We start from the raw sequence: 21,000 nt of genomic DNA, 5'->3' as shown, positions 1-21,000 counted from the left end.
AAATTTCTGGACTAAATGATCAATTGGAAAAAGTTCATTGGGAAAATGAAGCCCGTGTTAAGAAGGAATCAAAACTTCAGGAAGAGATAGAGGATTTGAAAAGAGAGACTCTAGGTCTCTCCCAAAAAATTGAAACACTTCAAGAAAAAGAAATCGAGATTGAAAAATTCTCGACTAAGTTGCAAGATATTCAGAAAACTAACGATCACCTAAATGAGGAATTATCTAAGAGAGATGATTCCATCAAAGAATATTTAAATAGATTAGTTGAGATGGAACAAATAAATCTGGACTTGTGTGACCGACTAGCAAGAGTTGAGGATGAAAAAATAGCCTCTATTCATTGGCTGCAATCAAGATTCAAGGATAAGATTGTAGAATTTGAAGAGATTATTGGAGAAATGAAAACAGAGAAAGAGAGGCTGGAGAAGAGCTTGACTGAAGCTAGAGTTAATGATTTGGTCCGGAATGGAAGATACAGCTGCCTTTTAGAGGAGTTAAAAGCTCTTAAGGATGAATATTCACATAAATTTAGTGAGATGGAGCAAAAGAATCTTGAAATGAGTGAGGAAATAGAAAAACTTGAGGGTGAAAAGGTGGCCTCTATTCATCGGTTAGAATCTGTATTTGAGAAAGAGATTGACGAACTGGAAAATACAATTGAGAAGCAATTGGGGATTATTGGAGAGCTGAATATAGAGAAAGAGAGGCTGGAGATGAGTCTGTCTGAGGCTAAAATGAAAAACTTGACCAGTGAGGGAAATTACACCTGCCTCGTAAATGTGTTTAACGACACAAAGAAAGAAGCCAGTAGGACGAAGGATGAGCTGTCTAAAGCTGTAGAAGAGATTGACGTACTAAAAGAGAGTAGGGCTTCCATCGCCAAGGAGAGAGAGAGTCTCAGTGAACATGTCTCCCATCTAAGTTCAAGTACGGAAAACTTAAAGAAGAGGATCGTCCAAATAACAAAAGAAAATGTTAGTCTGAAGGATGAGCTGCTTGCAGCAAATGAGATCACCTCTTCGCTCAAGGAGGAACTTGAAGGGAGAGATAAGAAGAAAGAACTGAACAGACCTGGAACGAGAAAAGTGAGACTTAACAGGTCAGGTTTGGAAATATTGACCGAGATGGATGGACAGAAGGAAGATGTCCAAAAGGATATCAGTGTCAATGAAGAGGAAGTCAAAGTAGTTCAGGCAGCAGAGGACCTGGATTCCAACGGACATAAGGAGGAGAAGGAGGTCGTTGGGGGGCCATCTGGTGTGGGTCAGGTGCTGAGCTGGCTGCTAGCCGCCAAAGAGGCTCTCCCTGACAACAACCACAAGGAAGAGCAGAAGCTCCAGAAGGAAACTTCTCCCAGTGAAGAGGAGGAGAAGGAGAAGGATGAGGAGGAGAAGGAGAAGGAGGATAAGAAGAAGAAGGAAGAGGATGAGGAGAAGGAGGAGGAGAAGGAGGAGGAGGAGAAGGAGGAGGAGAAGGAGAAGGAGAAGGAGGATAAGAAGAAGAAGGAAGGAGATGAGGAGGAGAAGGAGGAGGAGAAGGAGAAGGAGAAGGAGGTCGTTGGGGGGCCATCTGGTGTGGGTCAGTTGCTGAGCTGGCTGCTAGCCGCCAAAGAGGCTCTCCCTGACAACAACCACAAGGAAGAGCAGAAGCTCCAGAAGGAAACTTCTCCCAGTGAAGAGGAGGAGAAGGAGAAGGAGGAGGAGAAGGAGAAGGAGAAGGAGGATAAGAAGAAGAAGGAAGAGGATGAGGAGAAGGAGGAGGAGAAGGAGGAGGAGAAGGAGAAGGAGGAGAAGAAGGAGAAGGAGGATAAGAAGAAGAAGGAAGAGGATGAGGAGGAGAAGGAGGAGGAGAAGGAGGAGGAGGAGGAGAAGGAGGAGGAGAAGGAGAAGGAGGATAAGAAGAAGAAGGAAGAGGATGAGGAGGAGAAGGAGGAGGAGAAGGTGAAGGAGGAGAAAATTGCAGAGAAAAAACCTGCTCGCAAACTTATCGTTTTTGACCTGGAACCTGAGAAGCCCAAAAGGGTCTTCTCATCTCACATCACCTTCCAAGGTGCAAAGGTTGGAGCTAACCCCACAAGGGACTATGCCCTAAAGGGGCACGTGACTGTCGCCTTGGATGTCCCAAGGAGGTTCCACAGAGCCATATATGGAGTGGAAGGAAAGACGCTGAGGGAAATCACCCGGCAGAGTGGCGTCAGCTCCATAGATATGCCAAGAAGGCACGAATACAGTAACTTGATCAGTATCAGTGGTACCATTGGGTATGTTCAATTAGCAGCTGATAACATCGATAAGCTTCTGAGGAGACTTGCCGATTATTAAGTACTTCAATCAGGAAAAAAAAATCTAGAAAAAAAAAGAAAAAAAAATGAAAAAAAAAAAAAATTTATATATATATATATATATATATATATATATATATATATATATATATATATATATATATATATATATAGTTCATTTTGAAATTGAAAGGAAAATATATTTTGTTTATAAAATGTGTTTTTAAGTTTAATTTTAGCTTATTTTGTGAGGAAAAGGAGATTTAGCTGTTTTGCAGGACCAGAACCAGGATCTTTGGCCTGAATGACTACCCACCTTAAAGGACGCTTGGATGGACAGCCCAGTTTGAGGGATGCAATGCTTAATTATCCAGCTTGTACAATGCTTGGAATAATCTGGAGGACTGGCGCTGCAGACAGAAAAAGCCTGGCTTAACCGCCCGGCCAACTGATGCGGCTCGGCTTAACCGCCCGGCCAAAGTGATGAGGCTCGGCTTAACCGCCCGGCCAAAGTGATGAGGCTCGGCTTAACCGCCCGGCCAAAGTGATGAGGCTCGGCTTAACCGCCCGGCCAACTGATGCGGCTCGGCTTAACCGCCCGGCCAACTGATGCGGCTCGGCTTAACCGCCCGGCCAAGTGATGAGGCTCGGCTTAACCGCCCGGCCAAAGTGATGAGGCTCGGCTTAACCGCCCGGCCAAAGTGATGAGGCTCGGCTTAACCGCTCGGCCAAAGTGATGAGGCTAGGCTTAACCGCCCGGCCAACTGATGCGGCTCGGCTTAACCGCCCGGCCAACTGATGAGGCTCGGCTTAACCGCCCGGCCAAAGTGATGAGGCTCGGCTTAACCGCCCGGCCAAAGTGATGAGGCTCGGCTTAACCGCCCGGCCAACTGATGAGGCTCGGCTTAACCGCCCGGCCAACTGATGAGTCTCGGCTTAACCGCCCGGCCAACTGATGGGGCTCGGCTTAACCGCCCGGCCAACTGATGCGGCTCGGCTTAACCGCCCGGCCAACTGATGCGGCTCGGCTTAACCGCCCGGCCAACTGATGAGGCTCGGCTTAACCGCCCGGCCAACTGATGCGGCTCGGCTTAACCGCCCGGCCAACTGATGCGGCTCGGCTTAACCGCCCGGCCAACTGATGCGGCTCGGCTTAACCGCCCGGCCAACTGATGAGGCTCGGCTTAACCGCCCGGCCAACTGATGCGGCTCGGCTTAACCGCCCGGCCAACTGATGAGGCTCGGCTTAACCGCCCGGCCAAAGTGATGAGGCTCGGCTTAACCGCCCGGCCAACTGATGAGGCTCGGCTTAGCCGCCCGGCCGACTGATGAGGCTCGGCTTAACCGCCCGGCCAACTGATGCGGCTCGGCTTAACCGCCCGGCCAACTGATGAGGCTCGGCTTAACCGCCCGGCCAAAGTGATGAGGCTCGGCTTAACCGCCCGGCCAAAGTGATGAGGCTCGGCTTAACCGCCCGGCCAACTGATGAGGCTCGGCTTAACCGCCCGGCCAACTGATGAGGCTCGGCTTAACCGCCCGGCCAACTGATGAGGCTCGGCTTAACCGCCCGGCCAACTGATGCTGCTCGGCTTAACCGCCCGGCCAAAGTGATGAGGCTCGGCTTAACCGCCCGGCCAACTGATGAGGCTCGGCTTAACCGCCCGGCCAACTGATGAGGCTCGGCTTAACCGCCCGGCCAACTGATGAGGCTCGGCTTAACCGCCCGGCCAACTGATGCGGCTCGGCTTAACCGCCCGGCCAAAGTGATGAGGCTCGGCTTAACCGCCCGGCCAACTGATGAGGCTCGGCTTAACCGCCCGGCCAACTGATGAGGCTCGGCTTAACCGCCCGGCCAACTGATGCGGCTCGGCTTAACCGCCCGGCCAACTGATGAGGCTCGGCTTAACCGCCCGGCCAACTGATGCGGCTCGGCTTAACCGCCCGGCCAACTGATGAGGCTCGGCTTAACCTCCTGGCCAAAGTGATGAGGCTCGGCTTAACCGCCCGGCCAACTGATGAGGCTCGGCTTAACCGCCCGGCCAACTGATGAGGCTCGGCTTAACCGCCCGGCCAACTGATGCGGCTCGGCTTAACCGCCCGGCCAAAGTGATGAGGCTCGGCTTAACCGCCCGGCCAACTGATGAGGCTCGGCTTAACCGCCCGGCCAAAGTGATGAGGCTCAGCTTAACCGCCCGGCCAAAGTGATGAGGCTCGGCTTAACCGCCCGGCCAACTGATGAGGCTCGGCTTAACCGCCCGGCCAAAGTGATGAGGCTCGGCTTAACCGCCCGGCCAACTGATGCTGCTCGGCTTAACCGCCCGGCCAAAGTGATGAGACTCGGCTTAACCGCCCGGCCAAAGTGATGAGGCTCGGCTTAACCGCCCGGCCAAAGTGATGAGGCTCGGCTTAACCGCCAGGCCAAAGTGATGAGGCTCGGCTTAACCGCCCGGCCAAAGTGATGAGGCTCGGCTTAACCGCCCGGCCAACTGATGCTGCTCGGCTTAACCGCCCGGCCAAAGTGATGAGGCTCGGCTTAACCGCCCGGCCAAAGTGATGAGGCTCGGCTTAACCGCCCGGCCAAAGGTGATGAGGCTCGGCTTAACCGCCCGGCCAAAGTGATGAGGCTAGGCTTAACCGCCCGGCCAAAGTGATGAGGCTCGGCTTAACCGCCCGGCCAAAGTGATGAGGCTCGGCTTAACCGCCCGGCCAAAGTGATGAGGCTCGGCTTAACCGCCCGGCCAACTGATGCGGCTCGGCTTAACCGCCCGGCCAAAGTGATGAGGCTCGGCTTAACCGCCCGGCCAAAAGTGATGAGGCTCGGCTTAACCGCCCGGCCAAAGTGATGAGGCTCGGCTTAACCGCCCGGCCAACTGATGAGGCTCGGCTTAACCGCCCGGCCAACTGATGCGGCTCGGCTTAACCGCCCGGCCAACTGATGAGGCTCGGCTTAACCGCCCGGCCAAAGTGATGAGGCTCGGCTTAACCGCCCGGCCAAAGTGATGAGGCTCGGCTTAACCGCCCGGCCAAAGTGATGAGGCTCGGCTTAACCGTCCGGCCAAAGTGATGAGGCTCGGCTTAACCGCCCGGCCAACTGATGCGGCTCGGCTTAACCGCCCGGCCAACTGATGAGGCTCGGCTTAACCGCCCGGCCAAAGTGATGAGGCTCGGCTTAACCGCCCAGCCAACTGTTGCTGCTCGGCTTAACCGCCCGGCCAAAGTGATGAGGCTCGGCTTAACCGCCCAGCCAACTGATGCTGCTCGGCTTAACCGCCCGGCCAGAGTGATGAGGCTCGGCTTAACCGCCCGGCCAACTGGTGCTGCTCGGCTTAACCACCCGGCCAACTGATGCGGCTCGGCTTAACCGCCCGGCCAAAGTGATGAGGCTTGGCTTAACCGCCCGGCCAACTGATGCTGCTCGGCTTAACCGCCTGGCCAAAGTGATGAGGCTCGGCTTAACCGCCCGGCCAAAGTGATGAGGCTCGGCTTAACCGCCCGGCCAACTGATGAGGCTCGGCTTAACCGCCCGGCCAAAGTGATGAGGCTCGGCTTAACCGCCCGGCCAACTGATGCGGCTCGGCTTAACCGCCCGGCCAAAGTGATGAAGCTCGGCTTAACCGCCCGGCCAACGGATGAGGCTCGGCTGAACCGCCCGGCCAACTGATGAGGCTCGGCTTAACCGCCCGGCCAACTGATGAGGCTCGGCTTAACCGCCCGGCCAACTGATGCGGCTCGGCTTAACCGCCCGGCCAAAGTGATAAGGCTCGGCTTAACCGCCCGGCCAACTGATGAGGCTCGGCTTTACCGCCCGGCCAAAGTGATGAGGCTCGGCTTAACCGCCCTGCCAACTGATGCGGCTCGGCTTAACCGCCCGGCCAAAGTGATGAGGCTCGGCTTAACCGCCCGGCCAACTGATGAGGCTCGGCTTAACCGCCCGGCCAACTGATGAGGCTCGGCTTAACCGCCCGGCCAAAGTGATGAGGCTCGGCTTAACCGCCCGGCCAAAGTGATGAGGCTCGGCTTAACCGCCCGGCCAACTGGTGCTGCTCGGCTTAACCGCCCGGCCAAAGTGATGAGGCTCGGCTTAACCGCCCGGCCAAAGTAATGAGGCTCGGCTTAACCGCCCGGCCAACTGATGCTGCTCGGCTTAACCGCCCGGCCAAAGTGATGAGGCTCGGCTTAACCGCCCGGCCAAAGTGATGAGGCTCGGCTTAACCGCCCGGCCAACTGGTGCTGCTCGGCTTAACCGCCCGGCCAAAGTGATGAGGCTAGGCTTAACCGCCCGGCCAAAGTGATGAGGCTCGGCTTAACCGCCCGGCCAAAGTGATGAGGCTCGGCTTAACCGCCCGGCCAAAGTGATGAGGCTCGGCTTAACCGCCCGGCCAACTGATGCGGCTCGGCTTAACCGCCCGGCCAAAGTGATGAGGCTCGGCTTAACCGCCCGGCCAAAAGTGATGAGGCTCGGCTTAACCGCCCGGCCAAAGTGATGAGGCTCGGCTTAACCGCCCGGCCAACTGATGAGGCTCGGCTTAACCGCCCGGCCAACTGATGCGGCTCGGCTTAACCGCCCGGCCAACTGATGAGGCTCGGCTTAACCGCCCGGCCAAAGTGATGAGGCTCGGCTTAACCGCCCGGCCAAAGTGATGAGGCTCGGCTTAACCGCCCGGCCAAAGTGATGAGGCTCGGCTTAACCGCCCGGCCAAAGTGATGAGGCTCGGCTTAACCGCCCGGCCAAAGTGATGAGGCTCGCCCGGCCAAAGTGATGAGGCTCGGCTTAACCGCCCGGCCAAAGTGATGAGGCTCGGCTTAACCGCCCGGCCAAGTGATGCGGCTCGGCTTAACCGCCCGGCCAACTGATGAGGCTCGGCTTAACCGCCCGGCCAAAGTGATGAGGCTCGGCTTAACCGCCCGGCCAAAGTGATGAGGCTCGGCTTAACCGCCCGGCCAAAGTGATGAGGCTCGGCTTAACCGCCCGGCCAAAGTGATGAGGCTCGGCTTAACCGCCCGGCCAAAGTGATGAGGCTCGGCTTAACCGCCCGGCCAAAGTGATGAGGCTCGGCTTAACCGCCCGGCCAAAGTGATGAGGCTCGGCTTAACCGCCCGGCCAACTGGTGCTGCTCGGCTTAACCGCCCGGCCAAAGTGATGAGGCTCGGCTTAACCGCCCGGCCAAAGTGATTAGGCTCGGCTTAACCGCCCGGCCAAAGTGATGAGGCTCGGCTTAACCGCCCGGCCAAAGTGATGAGGCTCGGCTTAACCGCCCGGCCAACTGATGCGGCTCGGCTTAACCGCCCGGCCAACTGATGAGGCTCGGCTTAACCGCCCGGCCAAAGTGATGAGGCTCGGCTTAACCGCCCGGCCAACTGATGCGGCTCGGCTTAACCGCCCGGCCAACTGATGAGGCTCGGCTTAACCGCCCGGCCAAAGTGATGAGGCTCGGCTTAACCGCCCGGCCAAAGTGATGAGGCTCGGCTTAACCGCCCGGCCAATGTGATGAGGCTCGGCTTAACCGCCCGGCCAAAGTGATGAGGCTCGGCTTAACCGCCCGGCCAAAAGTGATGAGGCTCGGCTTAACCGCCCGGCCAAAAGTGATGAGGCTCGGCTTAACCGCCCGGCCAAATTGAAGATATTCATGATTTACTGATTAATTTTGAATTGTTTGGACTTTATATGATAAAAAAAAAAAAAAGAGGAAGGAAGGAAGGAGGGTCGTGGGAACCAAGCCTGCTAACATTAAAGTAGGCAAAACCCACCTGATGAGCCCTTTGGTCAGGGCGAAACCCTTAGGTATCGACCACACCGGGAGCGACTAGCGGCGAGGTTAGAGGCAAGAGGTTCCAGCGGCAAATTGAAACGTATGGTATCGTATGCGGGTGGCCACATATATATATATATATATATATATATATATATATATATATATAAAACACAAAAAATCTAAGAGGGAGTAGAGAAATTTCACATGTAAAAAAACAAACAATATATCTTATGTAAATACTAGTTAATTCTGGAATAAAAGGAACAATAATTTTTCGTGAACTTTATCATATTTGAAGTAATTATAATGGCTGGTAAGAGAGAGAATGAGGTTCTCTATAGTTGTCTATATATACTGTATATATATATATCTATATATATATATGTATATATATGTATATATATATATATATATATATATATATATAGATATATCTATATATATATATATATATATATATATATATATATATATATATATATATATATATATATATAGATATATCTATATATATATATATATATATATATATATATATATATATATATATATATATATATATATATATATAGTTTATATATATATATATATATATATAAATATATATATATATATATATATATATATATATATAAATATATATATATATATATATATATATATATATATATATAAATATATATATATATATATATATATATATATATATATATATATATATATATAATATCGGGTTTATATAAGTAAATTTTTACCACAGAATCAAACTCAAAATGAATTATAAAGGATAAATGTTTAGATTATGCACAAATAAGCTAGGATTCTAATATTATAAAATAATAATAATAATAATAATAATAGTAATGGCTGCATCGGCAGAGTTTATTTTCTTATCCAATTCTTCTATTTTCCGGATAATTCTCTTCTCTAGAGCGCTGCAATCAGCCAGCAGACTTGAAAAATTCATCAGTCTGGTGAATGACAAAATCGGGAAGACTTTTCAATTATATTCTCACAAAATACAAGTAAAACTTTAGGTACAAAATAGTAAAAACTACGACGCGTTTCGAGGATAAGTCCTTCCTCGTCTTCAGGTAGAGAGTGAGGTGGATGCTGCAGTCGGGTGGTATATATGCCTCAGCCAATCAAAATTCAGGTCCCCCGATGACGTCACAGACTGGTATTCCCGGCCGAGATCGTCGTACACCAGACACCATACCATACCAGCTCCGATCAACCAATGAAAACCAATGAAAATTCGAGCCCCCTCACCTGTAATCCTGATCCTGGGTATGTATACCACCCGACTGCAGCATCCACCTCACTCTCTACCTGAAGACGAGGAAGGACTTATCCTCGAAACACGTCGTAGTTTTTACTATTTTGTACCAAAAGTTTTACTTGTATTTTGTGAGAATATAATTGAAAAGTCTTCCCGATTTTGTCATTCACCTGACTGATGAATTTTTCAAGTCTGCTGGCTGATTGCAGCGCTCTAGAGAAGAGAATTAACCGGAAAATAGAAAAATTGGATAAGAAAATAAACTCTGCCGATGCAGCCATTACTTTTAACTCAACCTGCCTAAAAGAGGGTCTCCTACCACAATAATAATAATAATAATATCTGGAAGTAGGGGAATCTCTGAGTATCTGGATTCACCGACTCCTTCCAACATCTTTCTTCATCTGTCAACAAAGGCTGAAGGGGGAGGAGCTTTGCCCAGAAATATAAATCCAATCCTCTTCTAGCTTTCGAGTGTTGGAAGGGGCCTATGAGAACTTCCAACAAAACATGCCTAGAACCTATCGTTCAACCGTTCTTTTGAAGAACGACATTGTCGAAACGAAACGTGCTAACTGTATTGGGGGCTAATAGCCTGGAGTGAAGAGAGCCCCAGGTCGAGTTGCTGTCCAGTCGATCTGTGTGTGTGTGTGTGTCTTTGTCACCCACTCCTTGGTCTGTGTGTGTGTGTCTTTGTCATACACTCTGACTTCTTGGTCTGTGTGTGTGTGTGTGTGTGTGTGTCTATGTCATCCACTCCTTCCTTTATCTATTACTGTCCCTCTCTTTTTTTCCATACTTGATTCTTTAGTTTCGCTGAATGACGGTTTTGCTTCAATAAATCATGACATTGTGCCTTTTCTTTGGAAGTAGCCTCTCGTAGGGGTTCGTGTAGCAGCACCTCTCATTAACAGGATACCTGTAATGCACGAGTAATGCAATTAAGAAGTTTGATAAGTTAAGGCACTCGGTATTACGTAAGGGTAACGGAAGAGTAGGCTTAGAGATTTTTTTTTTTTTTTGAAGAAATATATGTGATAGACTTGCGTCAACTGTCGAGTAATATTTGTTTTTATATATTTATGTGCTATTACCAAAACCGTAATAATTTTTGAAATGTTACTTTGAAATATTTCTGAAGCATATATGTAATAAATGAAATAGTTAATTATTACATGTTTAAAACACATGACGTAATATGTCATTATGGATGAAGATGCTAGCGTGAGATTTGCTGTAGTCATATAAAATCATAATAGGATGTACTTTGCATCCTTCGGCAATGTAACATTTTTCTGAAACGTCAACACACATGCATACCGTGTGAAAGATTGTGTCGTCACCGGATGAAGGTGTCTTCCGAGAAAGAATGTAAAGTTTCCATGTTGTGTTTAAATGCTAAGACAACTAAGCATACGATATCTGTGATATCGATAATTTAGGCAGTTCATATCTATACTTCACCTGAATTGGTCATCCAACCAAACCAGCTCCACTCCTGTGATGGAGATGTTTAACACTGTTGTTTTTAGAGAATAAACCACTTTTAAAGTTACAAAGATGAACTTTATTTTCAAGACTTAACATCTCAAACAACACATACTCAATGTGTGCTTATAACAGTAGCACACTAATATATATCATTCTTGAGTCTCCTACAATACAGTATTTTACATTTTCTATCGTCTCACGAGAGAAAATAATGTAGCGCAGATCCGTAATTTTTAGATCCTGTCTGAATTTATTGATAAATATATTTATATATCTGGAAAGACCTCTTGACTCTTTTACAACCTTTTCAATTCATTTATCCCGAACAGAAAGTAGATTAATCTACACGCATAGTCCTCCATATCATCGAAGAATTGTAAGGAATGCGAATGAAGTTAAGCGGTAGTACAGTAGTACGGTAGTAATCTAATTGTACTACAGAAAGGAAGTTTGTGAAAGATGGTTGACTACAAAAAAGAAATAGGGTTTTAAGTAATAGTTCGGCAGCCTTTAACCTTGCCACTGAGTGTGAGAAGTAGACTTGTTCGTTGGTAGTCGATGCAGTTTGCCTTTAAAGGTTTAAAGGCCACTCATGAATGGCAGGGTCAATGGACACTGACATTGCCCTATCGAGCAAGACCATACACTAGAGACTGACCATACACACATATGATCAGCGCCCAAGCCCCCTTTCCACCCAAGATAGAACTAAGGAGGGCCAGACAATGGCTGCTAATGACTCAGCAGATAGACCTATAGGCTCCCCCAAACCCCCATCCTTAGTTCATAAGGATAGTGAGGTTGCGTTCACCAGTCAGGGACGTTACCACATCGGCCACCTCAAATATCTTCATTTGATTGGCCTTGATTTTAGTGCTGTCTTTGACCGTGTTAATCCTGAGGCCTTTCTTTTCAAACTCAAATAATTGATAGTAGTTGGTTATTTGGCTAAACATCGTTGATGAATTTTCACGTACTACATAGCAAAGAGTAGTTTTTAATGAGCAAGATAATAAATAGGCCTATAGGAATGTGATATCTGATGTCCCTCAAGGTGGTGTATCTTGGCCCATTACTTTTCATATATTATTATTATTATTATTATTATTATTATTATTATTATTATTAGCTAAGCTACAACCCAGTGAGGAAAGGAAATAAGGAAATAAATAATTGATATAAGAAATAATGAAAAATTAAAATAAGATATTTCAAAAACATTAATAACGTAAAACAGAGGTTTGATATATATGTAAGCCTGTCCAACATAAAAACATTTGTTGTGAGTTTCAACTTTTGAAGGACGAAACAATATGAAATTATCGTTCAAATCAGTTGAAAAAAAAAACTTAATTATTTGGGATCTTTTCACGTATAATAATAATAATAATAATAATAATAATAATAATAATAATAATAATAATAATAATAATAATAAACTTGTTCTTAAGCCTAAAGAGGAGGAGGTGTGACTTGGAGCTTGAAGGGGGGACTTAGAGGTGATGGTTTGATTTTATTTAAGGTTGAAGGGGTGTTGGGGTGACTTAGAGCTTAAGGGGTGATTGGGTGGCCTAGAAATTCAAGGGGGTGATCTAGAGCTTTAGGGGTGATGGGGTGATTTTATTCTAAGGTTAAAAGGGCGGTAGGGTGACTTGGAGCCTAAAGGTGTGATTGGGGTGACTTAGAAATTCAAGGGGGTGATCTAAAGCTTTAAGGGGGCGATGGGATGATTTTTTTCTAATGATGAAGGAGTGTTGGGGTGACTTAGAGCTTAAGGGGTGATTGGGGTGACCTAGAATTTCAATGGGGGGGGGGGGTCTAGAGCTTTAATGGGTGAAGGGGTGATTTTATTCTCAGGTTAAAGGGGTGTTGGGGTGACTTAGAGCTTAAAGGGTGATTGGTGGGACCTAGAATTTCAAGGACGGGTGATCTAGAGCTTGAAGGCGTGATGGGGGTGATTCTATTCTAAATTTGAAGGGGTGTTGGGGTGACTTAGATCTTAAGGGGTGACCTATGAATTCAAGGGGGGGGGGGGTGATTTAGACCTTGAAGGGGTGATGGGAATGATTTTAGGTGGGGTGATAGCCAAACCTTTTAGTAACCAGTCAGTATGACACACCTTCCACTGTCTTTGATTAGAGTTCTCTTGCTTGAGGGTACACTTGGGACACTGTTCTATCTTATTTCTCTTCCTCTTTTTTCGATTTTTTATAATTTATGTATAACAAAATTTAATTTAATGTTAATGCTCTTAAAATATTTTATTTTGATTGCATATTACTTCTCTTGTAGTTTATTTATTTCCTGATTTCCTTTCCTCACTAGGTTATTTTTCCCTAGTGGGGCCCTTGGCCTTATAGCATCTTGTTTTTCCAACTAGGGCTATAGCTTAGCATATAATAATAATAATGATAATAATAATAATAATAATAATGATAATAATAATAATAATAGGTCATACTTCGCAATACCCCGTTAGTATGCCACGCTTTACATCCAATATTTTATTTTCCTCACTGGGCTATTTTCCCTTGCAATATCCAGTCAGTATGCCAACAGGTAACACTTATCAATTCGATGGCTATTTCATCTCAGACCGAGTAATTCAATTATAATTTATTCTTTATTCATATTTTCTTTCATATCTCGAATTGATATGTGGTTTATCTTATCAGTATAAACCAAAAATACGTCAGACAATTTTTAATTCTCATGAAATCGATGTAACTGGGAGCTCGAATATGGGTAGATTGTTAGCGTGTTATAATATATGAGTTTTTATCTTTTAAATTAAATATATTTTTATGGAATGCGTTACGAAAATTTTGGGAAAAATTCGGAAATGCAAAACTGTTTGATGTAGATTTTATATATTTCTGTAATAAGTGAAATTAGAAAAGTCTGTGGCTTCTTCAACTGATTTAATGCTATAGATGTTATTATTATTATTATTATTATTATTATTATTATTATTATTATTATTATTATTATTATTATTATTATCTAGACTACAACCCTATAGTCTGTCCAGAATGTCATGAAACATCTAGTAGGTTTGCGGCGATGCCAAACTTCCTCAAGACTTTTAATCTGACAAGCTAATCCCAGCATCCTTCCATTCCGGGTCCTTTAATACGGTCGTAAAATTTCCTTTTTAATCCCATAATCTGGATCTTTCCAGTCACACAAAAGCTGAATGGTTGTTGTGGATTAAGTTGACCTTGTTTCGAAAACAGCTCTTAAAGTTGATTGCTTTGTTTATTTTAAAAACATTCATGTAAAAATTTTTTTTTAGAGAGAGTTCGAGCACCATACAAAGTACGGGAGACAAGTAAATGTCCTTCAATACAGATCACAGTATTTCTACAACTTTGAAGAGATCCATCTCAGATGAAAATAAAAATTTAACGTTCTGTACCCTACGATCAATCTAGTTCAGTACAATACTGGAATCTTAATGTAATTTGAATTCTGATTGAATCAGTTTATATTTGAACATTATCAAATGTGTAGTCAAGTTCTTGGAGATATCTGTAGCCTGGCATCGTCATTCTCTCTCTCTCTCTCTCTCTCTCTCTCTCTCTCTCTCTCTCTCTCTCTCTCTCTCTCTCTCTCACCATATTTGTTGTAGAATTGATGAATGTGCCAAACATCAAATATTTCATAAAATAATACTTTTCTCCAACCCTGGATAGGTACGGTGGGTCGTACAACTGGATAGGTACGGTGGGTCGTACGCGACCCCGAGCGTCAAAAAAAAAAAGAGGTTTTTCTCACGTGACTCACCCCCGTGACTGAATTTGTGGGTGATCGACCTGCAGGAGGTGTCTCCCCTACACGCTCTAGTAGTGTCCAGATGTGCATTGCTGTAGCTGTACTCCTTCCCCGATTTCTGAGACGCGTCGGGGTCGAGCGCGACCGAGTTTACCCTTCTAAGGTAATTTGCATAATTATCAAAGTTATTACGTATTATGAAATTGTCGTAGAATGGTGAAACTTGTATAGGTTATCAGTTGTGGAAAGTCTTGGTGGATTGTTTGGCTACCATGTGCATGATTTTTTTTTTTAGTTAAAATGTCGTTCATCACCACGAGGACCATTTTACCGCGAGTGCCCCTTTTTCATTTTTTTAAATTTTTTTGCCAAGTCATTTTTCCGTAAGATATTGCCAAATAGTGTCGTAAAACTATTGCTTGTTTAGTGTTGGAAAGTGTGTCTAGATGATCTGGCTACCCATGCGTGACTTTGTTTTTGTCAGATACGACGTAGTTATTGGTATATTGGGTATTTAACTGCGGTTGCCAATTTCTGTTTTTTTTCAATATTTGTAAAAAATTTTACGTAGTAAGGAATTGCCCTATATTATTCATTTTTTTTTTCATGTTTATGTGTTAGAAAGTGTGCCTTGATGGTTGGGCTAACACGTGCATGTCTTTTTTTTTATCTGAGATGCCGTATATTAGAATGTTGGGCATTTTACCGCGAGTGCCCCTTTTTCATTTTTTTTTCATTTTTTTGACAAGTCATTTTTCCGTAAGATATTGCCAAATAGTGTCGTAAAACTTTTGCTTTTTTAGTGTTGTAAAGTGTGTCTAGATGATCTGGCTACCCATGCGTGACTTTGTTTTTGTCAGATACGACGTAGTTATTGGTATATTGGGTATTTAACTGCGGTTGCCAATTTCTGTTTTTTTTTCAATATTTGTAAAAATTTACTACGTAGTAAGGAATTGCCGTATATTATTGATTTTTTTTTTCATGTTTATGTGTTAGAAAGTGTGCCTTGATGGTTGGGCTAACACGTGCATGTCTTTTTTTTTATCTGAGATGCCGTATATTAGAATGTTGGGCATTTTTCCGCGAGTGCCCCTTTTTATTTGTTTTGCCTTTTTTTGCTTAGTCATGTTACCGTAAGGAATTGGCAAGTAGTGTCGCAAAACTTATATTTTTATAGTGTTGGAAAGTGTTTCTAGATGATCTGGCTACCCATGCCTATTTTTTTTTAGCCAGATATGGCGTATATATAAGTATGTGTTCGATTTTCCTGTGATTGCCATTTTTTCGTTTTTTCCCATTTCTTTCAAAATTACTACGTACTAAGGAACTATCACAGAGTAATGATTTATTTATATGTTTATTTGTCAGAAAATGTGCCTTGATGGTTTGCCTAGCACGTGGCTGAAATTTTTTTTTTTCTGAAATGCCGTATATTAGAATGGCCATTTTTCCGCGAGTGCCCCTTTTTATTTGTTTTGCATTATTTTGCTTAGTCATGTTACCGTAAGGAATTGGCAAGTAGTGTCGCAAAACTTATAATTTTATAGTGTTGGAAAGTGTTTCTAGATGATCTGGCTACCTATGCCTATCTTTTTTTTTAGCCAGATATGGCGTATATATAGGTATGTATTCGATTTTCCTGTGATTGCCATTTTTTCCTTTTTTCCCATTTCTTTCAAAATTACTACGTACTAAGGAACTATCACAGAGTAATGATTCATTTAGATGTTTATTTGTCAGAAAGTGTGCCTTGATGGTTTGCCTAGCACGTGGCTGAATTTTTTTTTTCTGAAATGCAGTATATTAGAATGTTAGCCATTTTTCCGCGAGTGCCCCTTTTTATTTGTTTTGCATTTTTTTGCTTAGTCATGTTACCGTAAGGAATTGGCAAGTAGTGTCGCAAAACTTATATTTTCATAGTGTTGGAAAGTGTTTCTAGATGATCTGGCTACCCATGCCTATCTTTTTTTTAGCCAGATATGGCGTATATATAGGTATGTGTTCGATTTTCCGGTGATTGCCATTTTTTCGTTTTTTTCCCATTTCTTTCAAAATTACTACGTACTAAGGAACTATCACAGAGTAATGATTCCTCTAGATGTTTATTTGTCGGAAAATTTTGTTTACTTCTTTTTTGATTGAATATCATCAAATTTTTTTAGCTAAAATATTATATTGTTTCACATTTTTGTTTTTTTTTCGATTTTATTTCCCTTCAAAAAAATTTTTTTTGGTCAGAATTTTAATTTTATAGTCATAAAATAATCGACAATTATCCAGCAACCCACCATACAATTTTTATGCATATCCAATAATAATTAGATTAGTAAATAACACCTTGAAATTGACATACCCTTCCTACATTTCAAGTGGCAGATTAGGGAGTCTGAGTCAGTGTGGTTGGCGGCCATTTTGTGGACATATCCGAAGCGTAAGTTGCCCTATCTATATATATTCTTGTTCCCTATAGAATTTGTGATATTTTGGTATATTTTTACCTGCATAAATATCATATTATATATTAAATATATGTATTTTTTTACGAAATTTCTAAGTACTCAAAAAATTACCTTTAGATATGGCCCCTGATATAAATGTAATTTACAAAATAATGAAGATTTTTTTACATATTTCTATTTTAGGATAACATATGTTTATTCCCTAAAAAAATTAGCCACTTCCTATTTCATTTGGGTACCCAAAAAAATTCATGAAATTTGGACAAATTTTTTTGGCCAAAAAAAGTTACCCTTTTTTTCTCATTTCAGATCTTCACCTCCATGGGTCTGACTTCCTCCAAAATACATCAAGATGTGTCCTAAACATTCAAGAATCAATTCCTAAAAGGATTTGTGTATATATGTATAAACTTTTTTTTATGAATTTTTATGTCAGGTCTTTTTTTTTCTACTTAATTTTTTAAAATATTTATAATAAATAGTTTTTCTGCAGATGAGTAGTATTTATCTTTACAGTTGTTTTAAGCATTCATTGAAGTTTTTTTTGGCAAAAGAAAAAAAGAGGTTACTGCAAAAACTGATTTTTCAAGAATTTTTTTTGGCGTCGGGGTCGTTCGCGTCCGAGTATACCCTTAAAGGGGTGTCCGAGGAGCCTACCTATCCAGGGTTAATTCAACATTTTGATGACTTCTCCGGCCTCTTCTGCCTCTGGAAAGTTGAGTATTATCTTTACTATGTATAAATGTAAGCTCTTGTCGTTTTGAATTAAATCAAAAGTGATATTAACGTAAACAAGAGCTGTTGCTTACCGGAGGCATCCTAGATGCTATCGCTCACTATATATGGGTCATTTAGCTAGCTAGAGCGACGTTCCCGGTTTGTTATGCTTTAATAATCTAGCTAATTAGCTCATCTAGGAATGCTTATATGATGCCGTTAGTTTTTAGTTCGGTGATTTAGGTAACCGATCTTGCCCTTCACGAGGCTTAGTAGCCTAGGCGTCTGGCCCTAGTACTTTCATGCATGATATAAGTTTTTCCGAGTGTTATATTATTGAAGCTAAAGGCAAATATTTTATACATGTAAGATATTGTTGAATGTTCTTTCCAAGATTGTATACGAGAGAGTTTCGGAGAATTAGGTAATCGATTCTCATCGCACCTAGGCTAGTAACCTAGGTACAGTAGTATACTTTCGCACATTCCCGATTGTTCTTTTCTCCTCAGGAGGCTAAGTTCAATCCCTCTCTCCCTCTGAGTAAGCCTTAGGCTTAATCCTAGCGGTTCTATCTGTATAATAATTCTGGTATAACTTTACTAGGATATGGGTGTCCTGACCTCATAACAAGAGTGACTGTTTTTTGGGGTTAGGGGAGAACATCAGAGTTTCTAGTCTGTGGTCTGCTTCTTCTAGCATAGAGAATTAATTTCCTTTGCTAGGTTAGGGGCGGATACAGGAAGCTTTGCTTCCCTAGTCCACGTCTGAAGGATTCTAGCAGACTGTCCTGTGTTGTTTTTCTCGGGCTGGAGAATGAGTTTTCTCTGTTGCCCGGCGAAATAACGTCACCTAACTTTGTTCTGGTTGGGAGGAGGATAGCAAGTATTGACAGTCTTCCTCCCTAATAGACAACTCTAGGTTAGGATGAGCTTCCCTAACTGCTGAGTGTCTCTTGCTAGAACGAAGTTTATAGGACCCTTATCCCTTCCCCCCTCCTCTTTCTTTCTTTTGGCCGCAGTCCTACTTCCGGACCTAGTGTAGGTTAGGATGGAGGACCGGCTCAGCTCTAAGCCGGGCAGCAATTACGTGTCGGCTGACAGAGACACCTTGTTCTTTGCAGAGTGAACCCCAGACCTCCCTTGGTCTCCCTTCCATGTCCGCCGGTAGAGTCCGGCAGGCTATGGATTCCTTGGAAGCCTGAATGCTACATTCTCCCCTTCCATAAGTTCACTTTTTCTGGATGGAAAGTCGAATGGCAATGCCGCCTTATAACCTTACATCCATTCTGTTTCTCTGACTATTATGTTGTACCCTAGCCCGGCTGCCGGCTTAACAGCCAACAGCCGGGCAGGTGGAGGCTCTCTGGTTCTAAGCCACTGCCGGCGGGCATGGGTATTGCTACCTTTACCTGGCAATGGAAATATAGCTGTCGGCCAGCAATGATTGCAGGCGATGTACAGTAGTTACTATATTTGTAGTGTTGTACACACTGCATTAGTAAAACTGCAGTACAGAGTTTGTGATAACACTAAAGTTCTTCAACATACTTAATGTCATCTTGTACAGCCTTTTGTTGAGACCGTACAATATATAGAAAGTGAGTTCTTTCTGTATTCATTTTATCCCGTATATTAAAACTTTATTTCAAGGTGTAACTACACCTTAAATTTCCGTTTAGGAAATTACATAAGGTATTCTAGAATAGAATTAACCTTAGTTTTAATATCTTGGGAGGTTACAGCAATTGACTGGACAGGAAATACAAGTATGTGTCTTTCCTTCTTTCTTTTATAGCTTTTCTATATAAGCTACATGTTTTAATATAAGTGAAGAGCCTTCACTTGATACTAATGGATTTTTCTTCTCTTTACAGGAGGACCATCCGAAGTGCGGGAGTGTGTTCTGTAATGTCCACAGTAAGAACTTCTGTGGACATCAGTTTTGCAGGAGGCACTCAGCATGCGCAGCCTCCAGAGGTGATCTCTGGTATTGGGACCCTCAGGTTTGTACAGTATGTTCTAACCTGATTACCGAGGCTTTTGACGACCCTAAGTCGACGGAGTCAAGGGAGGCTGCCAGGGAAAAGTTACGAACCTGGGTGAGGGGTTTTCAGAAAAACACCTCAGGCCCCTACCTTCCAAATGAGAAGATGAGGGCCTACCTTTTCCCTAAAGCATCGGCTGATCCTCATCCTCAGGTGGAGATACCAACTGCCCAGAATCCGGTAGATTCTGAAGTCTCGGCCACCCTTCAAGACATCCAATTGGACGATAAGATGTCGGAGGTGTCGGATTCTCCTGAGAAGGACCTTCTAGGAGAAGGTCAGGAGGAGGAGCTGTCCCAGGCTCCTCAAGTAGAAGATGAAGAAATCGACGAGGTGTCGGTTACATCGGTTCCGGACCCAGAACCTGTTCCCTCTACATCGTTTGCTATCCCAGATGAACTGGGAAGGACTCTTTCTTCCATTGTTGAGATGATCCAACAAATTCAAAGAAAGAATGATGAGAAGGAAGCTGCAATGAAACTGGAGATACGTAGACTTGCAGCATCACGTGGACCCCGGAAGCGGCTCAACATGAAGGATCTTCCTTTGTGCTCGGATACCAATCCTTGGAGGTATGCCGAACACATGCCAATGTCAACCGGGAAGATCGGATTTCAGAAAAGTTGGGAGCAATTCCTCTGGAAGAGGTGGAATTTTGGCCCAACAAAGATTCTTATCCGGACTGCTATGTCCGTCTTAGGAAGGAGCCAGCCTCAAATGAGGAGACAGAGCCGAAGGAGGTCATAGTTTTTTACAATAGTAAAGCTCAGGCATTACTAGCGAGCTCGATGAAAGAGAGGGGCTTCACTAACTCAAAGGTGCCAGCCTTGAGTAAGAAGATTCCCTCCTTTGTGGCCTCTCCTACCAGAGCCTTTCCCTTCATGGAAAAGGGATATAAGGCAGCCTTAAAGGCGGTGGAGGCAGGGAAACCATGCCCCTCCTTGGAGGAGTGCAAGCCGTTATCTCTGACCTTGCCCTTGGACCAAGAAGACTGGAAGGACATACACCTTACCTTCTCAGTCGAGAAGCTGATATCGCTGAACGTCAGTTTGGTGAGGAACTTCCAAAACTGTCAGAGGTTCTCTTGCGTAGAGAGCAAGAGACAAAGGAAAGACTTGCGGCATCGATGTCGTTGCAAACGACATTAGAAACGATGGCAAGTGACCCCAAGAACCAGGACATGTTCATGGTAG

At 44.2% G+C, this 21,000-nt stretch overlaps 1 protein-coding gene across 1 annotated transcript in view; it reads left to right on the top strand.

Moving 5' to 3' along the window:
• LOC137615545 (putative leucine-rich repeat-containing protein DDB_G0290503) overlaps positions 1-21,000 on the top strand; it is a 29,527-nt gene that overhangs the window by 1,129 nt on the left and 7,398 nt on the right. Inside the window, exon 1 of the mRNA XM_068345455.1 lies at positions 1-1,187. This exon is cut by the window's left edge and continues 1,129 nt beyond it. Within this exon, the coding sequence (XP_068201556.1) occupies positions 1-1,187 (1,187 nt within the window). The remainder of the gene's footprint in view (positions 1,188-21,000) is intronic.

Source organism: Palaemon carinicauda, chromosome 21 (genome assembly GCF_036898095.1).
Source record: "Palaemon carinicauda isolate YSFRI2023 chromosome 21, ASM3689809v2, whole genome shotgun sequence".
Classification (NCBI taxonomy): Eukaryota; Metazoa; Arthropoda; class Malacostraca; order Decapoda; family Palaemonidae; genus Palaemon; species Palaemon carinicauda.
Note: the sequence above shows the minus strand (reverse complement) of the source record. Positions and strands in the feature narration are given on the sequence as shown.